General features: G+C 51.4%; 3 protein-coding genes; 1 reads left to right on the forward strand and 2 right to left on the reverse strand.

The window, feature by feature from the left end:
- Nucleotides 1–936: 936 nt before the first annotated feature.
- On the reverse strand, nt 937–2291 carry CHC_T00005013001 (hypothetical protein). XM_005716340.1 is given in 3 exon segments: nt 937–1479; nt 1480–1629; nt 1706–2291. The coding sequence occupies 1 exon segment, from the start codon at nt 1477–1479 to the stop codon at nt 937–939; it is 543 nt and encodes a 180-aa protein (XP_005716397.1). The 5' UTR covers nt 1480–1629; nt 1706–2291.
- Nucleotides 2292–2639: 348 nt separating this feature from the next.
- Nucleotides 2640–4796, forward strand: CHC_T00005014001 (hypothetical protein). Its single transcript, XM_005716341.1, has 3 exons — nt 2640–2695; nt 2889–4212; nt 4704–4796. The coding sequence occupies exons 1-3, from the start codon at nt 2640–2642 to the stop codon at nt 4794–4796; spliced, it is 1473 nt and encodes a 490-aa protein (XP_005716398.1).
- A 487-nt stretch (nt 4797–5283) lies between these two features.
- Nucleotides 5284–5388, reverse strand: CHC_T00005015001 (hypothetical protein). XM_005716342.1 is given in 2 exon segments: nt 5284–5331; nt 5332–5388. 1 exon segment carries the CDS (start codon nt 5386–5388, stop codon nt 5332–5334), a length of 57 nt encoding a protein of 18 aa, XP_005716399.1. The 3' UTR covers nt 5284–5331.
- Between the last annotated feature and the right edge of the window lie 1758 nt (nt 5389–7146).

The following is a 7146-nucleotide window of genomic DNA, read 5'->3' on the forward strand; positions in this document are numbered from 1 at the left end:
TCCTTTCAAATATAATCTACACGTGTCCGAAAAATCTGTTCACGATTTTGCTCATGATGCTTGCGCGGTAGCTAACGCCGTAGATCAGGATGGGAGTAGTACAGCCGACCCTTCAACGACAACTATGAGACAAAAAGACTTTACCCTCACCAAATGCAAAGGAAGAGCTCTCTTTCGCGCTGTACTCGTAGTAATTGGCAAGCAAAATGTTACATACAGCCGCTCAACTTTCGTATTTGTATCACAGCACGCGTTTATCGGTGTCGTGTCTCGATTTGAGATATCGCCTGATAGAGCTCTCCCATCTCCCCTCCTGCGATATCTGATAGACTGCTGTTTCTCTTATCGTCCACGTCAAATTCGTCCTGCAGTCGTTTTTATCTTTCCTGTACGGCTTTCCAAATCACCTTCTGCGACATATGCGGGTTCTGATTAACTTTGCGAGCAACAATTTCAAACGACTGCTTCACGTTATCATAACCAGCGACATGAGCGCGAAACGCGGCCACTTCACGTACGATGATTAGGTCCTCCTCTGGTAGATACTTCCCTCGCTTCCTAACACCTCGCAGCTCTCTATCATCAGTGTTTCTGGCGTCTAAAACCTCCGCCATGTCGCAGGTGACAGGAAAATCTGAACGGCTGACGGTGTGTTCTGCTGATCAGGACTGATCTTGCATGAAGAAGAGTAACGAAACCTAGAAAGTACGCCAAAACGTAAAGACACCTGTCGTAAAATTCAGGCAGAATTGTCGTGAGCAAATGGTCACTATTCCGCCACTCTGCTCACGTAGAGAACTAGAATTCTGTGAACACTGAAAGCACTGTAATGTTTTGCGCGATTTTTCGCTCATATTTGGCTCATGAACGGCAGCGTAAGCTCCCTATTGAGAGAAAAACGAAATTCATTCACCATATTTTGATTGCGTAAATACTCTATTCTGCAAACAATTCAGCAAAGAACATTACACTGAAATGGCATATACAGAATTCCGCAATGAAGTCGTGACGAAAAATGCTGAAATGTGGGTTTTTAGTGAAGAAGATTTCTGCATGTCGTGATAAATGATAGGGACAGGTGTCGTGTAATTGGCGGTAGTTTGATATAATACATGCATGATACAAGGCTACTAATTCGTTGCTACCTACGCTTGTGTCACCCTTACCCTCCCCCGCCTTGTCCGACCTGACAACCACCACCAGTTCCTTGAGCGCCTCCATCGGATTCCCCCCTCCGCCAAACACAACCTCCCTTCCCACCTTCCCCGCCTCCAGTATCTCTACCGTCGCCCTAGCCGCCTCCACCCTCAATTCTGTCCTCAAGTACGACAACCCAGCGTTCAACGTAGCCGCCATAAACATTGCGAACGGTTTCGCCTCCCTCATCTCCCCTACGCATCTCACACTCGTCTTCCTCCCGCCCTTCCTCACGCCGGCCACCTCATCGCACAGCGTGTCCAACAGACGCGAACTGGTCATGGCGCAACAGGAGGCCGGGTGGAGCAACGAGCTCGCCGACCCGCTCGCGCACACTCCCCACGGGAGAGCCGCGTGGCGCAGGCACAGACCAGTTTCAACAGCTCACGACGTGTCTCGCAGACTTTGCGCAGGAGTGGCACGACAGGCTCACTGCGCACGAACGGCGCGCCCAGGAGCTGCCTCGTCGCATCGGCGACGCGAAAAACGGCGCGCCCATGTGAGAGACGCGCTGGAAGTGGGACGATAGCGCCTTGTAGAACGCGACGCTGGCGAGCTGTTGCGTCGCGCTCGCGGTAGAGTCGGGTGTCATTGTGTAAATAGTACCCTGCGCGACAGCGCCGTTGATTTTCTGCACGGTGAGACGGCGAGGGAGACGGCCGGAGGGGCTGCGGCGAATGGCGGGTGGGACGACGCGGAAGCGCGGCGTCGGCGAGGAACAGCGCTACACAAACGCGATGGCATTACCAGCACCGGAAAGCGCGGTGTGACACTTGCGCAAAGGTGGCAAGCAGGAGCGAACCGGTCTGGGAGTTGAGCGTCTGGTCGGGAGCGGGAGGCACTTCGTGATGGAGGTCTAGATTAGCGGAGATTGCTACGTCGCGGGCTGCTGTGGCTACCCGCCAGAGAGAGGAAGCGAGTGGTGGCGTGGGGGGCCCGCCCACAACCTGAAACGCACATAAACTCTCCGTAAACACGTACAGTAATCGCGATAGTCCTTGATAGCATGTGCTACTTTCATTGCCAAAGCAAGAGTTGCTGTGGTGTGACAGAAGGCGGAGTCAGCAAATGTAGATCGTCTGCAAACAGAATTGCAGAACGCGACTTGCGAAAGGACTTTTTGACGTCTCACCAAAGCTGTGCGATGGTCCTTTTTCCTCCCCCGGCCTATCGCGCAATCGACGGCTACCTCGACCGCCGTTGTTGCGACGATGGTACCGCTCTACAGTGTGTAGTTGTACTGCATGCCCTTTTCGTCTAATACTCCCACGTTTGAAAGTCTACGTTTGAGGTAAACGTTTTATAAAAGTGTTCACAAAATTTTCAGAAATGGATATCAGTAATTGATGATGCAGAATTTCTGCAATTGTATTGCTGAAACTTTCGTTTGCGTAAGCTCTGTAATTAGTGTCTAGGTGACAAGTGGCCTCTCATGCTGAATAATGAGGCCACTTTTTCGCTTCGAAAAGAAATTCAAAATTTACGCAGCTCATCTTTGGTCCATGCTTGACTTGTCCAACTTCGGACGGTGAAGTCTATTGCGATCTGGTACACGCTTGACCTTAAAGTCTTCAACGGAAAATATCTCAAGCTCGACAGAACAAGCACGCAAGATTTCTTCTACAATCGGGAGAGATGTCACTTCGCAGCGAACAGCCTATCTACGAGTCATCCAGAGCACGCTGTGAAAGGGATTTGGTCCATGAGGTGCAACTTCTTACGTTTGATGTGAGCCATCAATACGTTTTGCTTGTGGCAAGTGGTCCTGATCAGTGGAGGCTTCCGGGATTTCTTTCTAAAGAAGTATCTGACAGCTCGATAGAGGGTGTGTGCAGCGCTGCCAAGACAGTAATTGGTATCGAATTTCCGTTTCTTGTTCTTCGACATTGTTACTCTGAGGAGTTGTCCGTTGAAACGCCTAATCTTTCAGCTACTAAGGTCCGCGCCATTCTCGTTGCTCAGTGCCATGAGAAATCTCAAGAAGTGCCTTCTGGATGCAGTTGGGTGGCCATCACCAATGATCACAGAGCGGGTGTCGTCCATGTGTCGCACTCGGAGAAAGAAGCGGAGCAGGCCATTCGGCGAGAACTGGAACAGACCGTAGCTAACGTTACGCCGCCTAGACGGGTGCCTTGGGCCTCTGTTGGATGGTATCAAGAAACGCTTCGAAAGGTGCGCGAAATATTGGATGGACACAATGTGCATGTGATGGGGGAATTGGTTCAGATCCGTGCGTCATCCAGAGGAGCCGTGCTAAGGATCAAGACGAACGAGAGTGATTACTACCTTAAATGCAGTGCATCCACGTCGAACGATGCTGGAGTCACGTCAATAATGTCTAGCGTTGTTCCTGATCTTGTCGCCAAGCCGTTGTTCGCAGATGTGGAACGTCGTCAAATGATCCTTGTGGACCACGGTGACGAGACTAGCTTCTGTGGATTGGAAGATGAAGGGCGTAAGCAGGGCGTAAGAGATCTGGTGCGTCTGCACCGCGCAAGCGCAAAGGTGTTGCCTGATTTGTTGGAGGCCGGACTACCATGTTATTCACCACTGTGGATGCGTGAGAACTTGAACTCACTTTTTCAGTGTAAGGAGCTTTTGCCCATGCTGGAAACGGAAGCAAAACAGAAACTGTCGAGCATCAAGGTGAAGCTGCAAGACGATCTGACAGAACTTATTGATTTGGAAATGCCTACCTGTTTGATACACAATGACACGACCAGTGGGAACCTAACCAGGAAGGGCGCCGATGAGGGTCCAGGGGTCCGGTTTTTCGACTTTGACAGCTCTTTCGCAGGCCATCCTTTGTTTGATGTTGACTGGTGCAACCGATATACCCTAGAGGTCTATGCACAGGAAATGGACATAGCTGACATTGACGGATTGTATAGGTTGATTGGGAAAGTATTCTTCAACCTTGCGCCGCTCGTGGAAGCATATAGATACTTGGATATGGTTAGGGAGGCGGAAGACGGTGCTCCCCGGGAAGACGCCCTTCACTGGCTAGAGGACAGTGTTCGTTCCTTGCTGCCGTGACCGAAGAAGGAAATGGTGACCGCACATTTTTGGGCTGCGTTGACGTGTACGACGGTGTAGTCTGGGGCGAGCCGCTCTGCACGTGGCATCAGCTGTATGCGCTTTATAATGAGTACAAAAGAAGGTGCGAAAGTTTTGGCGGGAGCATCATCGTCAGGACGACAAGTAGAGGAGGCATGAAAGTCTTCATGGCCGGGTGATGCTTGCAAAACAAGAACTGAGTTTTTGTTTTGCATGCATCACCGGGCTATACGAAGCGCTGGTCCATCTTCTGACAACGAGACGTACGCACACTGCACTGCGGTTGCCGCATTCGTACCAGACGGAGCACAAGGAGGGGGCTCGTTGACTGGTCACACGGACAGGAGGCACAGTGTTGGCATCAGTGCGGACGGAAGACATGTGATGTTTGCATCCTGGGACGAGAATGTGAGGGTGTGGGACGTGGATAGAGGGATCACACTTGGTAGCGGGTGGGCAAAGGACTAGGAAGACATCACGAATCGAATTCTGAGGATCGTAGACGTGGGCACTGTGTTGTACAGGACAAACATCGCAAATAACTGTACGCAAGGGAAGAGTTGCGCGAAGGCGAGAGGACGGGTCTGAGGCTGTCCTGGCTCCATTAGAGACTACAGTAGATTCACTGATATGGCACGATCATGTAGTGGTAGTTGCAGCGGTGGCTAATGTGGTTGTTTCCATGAAGGTAGTGGTCTAAATTGCGAAAAGCCATAGACGCTTGCCACCCCCAGGCATTCGTGATGTGTTGCATTGGTGCGTCGTAGTAGTAAGGGGGGAGGGGGGGAAGTCCATTTTGATGTTACGAAAGCTTGGAGAGTCTTGTTTCATGGACGTTGCCAGTCCATATCTTTGTGTGCATGATCTATCAACCAACTTCCCCTCATCACACAGTAAACAACTCTAGGAGTGGGAACGGGCCTGACGTGTGAATGTCGTACGGTTCTTCCGTTGCGAAGGGTTTTCGTTGTCCTTTACTGCAAACAGACGACTAAGAAACCCTCAAGGCTGCCTGCCTCATGCATTTGGACGTAGCTGCAATGCCGCCATCTCGTAGCCGCCCAGCACTCAGAGCTTTTATGACCTGATCATCCACGTGTTACACGTGGGCGTTAGCTTCGATGAAATGGACATCGCTGTCACTCAGATGCACCCTTGTACTCGCGGCCTGCTCCACCGGTCTCTAAAGTTTGTCCTGCGGCGTCTCCACCAGAAACGCATCTCCCCTGGCGCATTCCCAGTATGGCTATGACCCTTCTCCAGATTCACCCACCACCCTATCCTCCGTGGTTCGTTGTGCGCCTCCATCCTCGCGTTCACCTCCTAAACCCCCATCCCGATAACCCACCCGCGGCTCGCGGCTCGTAAACGGAAGAGCCATGCTCGCCCCCAGCCGACGCCAAGCCCCTGTCCCCGCCCTCGCCCTCCCATCCGCCCTCTTCCGCCGCCATACCCACCCTCTCACCCTTCATACCCCCGCCCAAAACTACCCTAACCTTTGCCCCCCCCCCCCCCCCCGCCTTCCTCACATTTCTCGCGTCGCCTTCCTCAGACACCGTCGCAACGAGCACGGAGCGTCTTTCAAGCACGATCTCGGCCACCGTGGACCTCGAATTCAACAACGACTGGCGGAAGGATCTGTGCCGGTGGGCGCTCCAACTCGCATCTGGTTAAAACATCATTGTTGCCCCCTTGTTATCTTGAAGCAAACGGCCACCTAACAATGAAAAACAATCTGAAATCAAGCTACACCCGAATACTGCAAATAGTGCGGTCTGCACTATTTTGGAACGCCAATTCGAAGCCGAGGTGACGGTATTTACTGCGGTCCGCACTAATATTGATACCGCACTAATTAAGTCATTTCCCCTATTAGTGCGGTCCGCAGTAAATAATTCTGTTCTTAATAGTGCGGTCTACCCTAATTCTGTCTGTAATGCCGAATGCAATCTGGACCAATCAGAAGAGTTGAGATTTTTAATGTGTAAGGGTACTGGATATCTCTACGCGCCTTCGCCAACCACCTGGCCCTCATTCGCAATCACAGGAGCTCCCTCAAAATGGTTTCGATGCCTCTGAATTATGTTCTGTAGCTTGGGAAACAATTGTCTTTCCTCCCACTGCCCATTTGTGTTGAGCGCTAAGCCACATCTAATCATGGCTTTCCGTGCGTAGGCTAAACCCTCGCTGTCGCGTTGTGCGTTAACATCCCGAACAGCCGCTGTGGCAAGCTCCAAAAAGTAGTGCTTGCCTGGATTTGGCAACTTGCCAGAAGAAGCCGTAAAAGTCACCTGCCATTACGCGCTCCATTTTGTGCTGGTCCCAACGACAACGCCAAGCATCTTTTAGCTTTTGTATCACAAATGAATCGGCGGGCTGCAGTAAGTCCGTACAGTTCGGCTGGAAAAACCTGACCTCTGTGTTGATTTCGGTCAACGCTTCCAACATTGCCGCAGTCTCACCATGCCCACTGCAGTTGTCCATATACAAAACACGACGCCGGCCGTGCCGAAGCGCCTTAATTACTTTCCGTTCCCTCAGCCACTGCGGCATTACTTCGCGATCCGTCCAACCCTTCAGCCCCGAGCGATACGAAACTCCCGCTACATCGTCAGGAACGCTTTGAATTGGGTAACTTCTCTTCTTGTTCTGAAAACCCATCATTGGCGCTTCGATTCTTGCATCCCTTCCACCAGATATACGTACAATCATTGTCATCCCTTCCGCTCCAGACACTACGTCTGAATACTTTACCTCGGCTTCACCGCAAATTCCCAACGTTCGATGGTTGTCCATGTTGATGACAAATTGCGTTTCGTCAGCATTTGACACATCTTCCTCATCTAAACGTCCTGAACGAAACTCTCGAGCCACAGAGCCAAGATGATACGC

Source organism: Chondrus crispus, genomic scaffold (genome assembly GCF_000350225.1).
Source record: "Chondrus crispus Stackhouse genomic scaffold, scaffold_263, whole genome shotgun sequence".
Classification (NCBI taxonomy): domain Eukaryota; phylum Rhodophyta; class Florideophyceae; order Gigartinales; family Gigartinaceae; genus Chondrus; species Chondrus crispus.

Bases quoted from the DNA above. Each gene is read 5' to 3' on its own strand.
- CHC_T00005014001 (XM_005716341.1), top strand. From the start codon at position 2,640: ATGAGGCCACTTTTTCGCTTCGAAAAGAAATTCAAAATTTACGCAGCT. The intron at 2,696-2,888 runs GTCCATGCTTGA...ACGCTGTGAAAG, and splicing joins ATTTACGCAGCTCATCTTTG to GGATTTGGTCCATGAGGTGC. The intron at 4,213-4,703 runs GTTCGTTCCTTG...CACACTTGGTAG, and splicing joins TTCACTGGCTAGAGGACAGT to CGGGTGGGCAAAGGACTAGG.
- CHC_T00005013001 (XM_005716340.1), bottom strand. From the start codon at position 1,479: ATGACCAGTTCGCGTCTGTTGGACACGCTGTGCGATGAGGTGGCCGGC.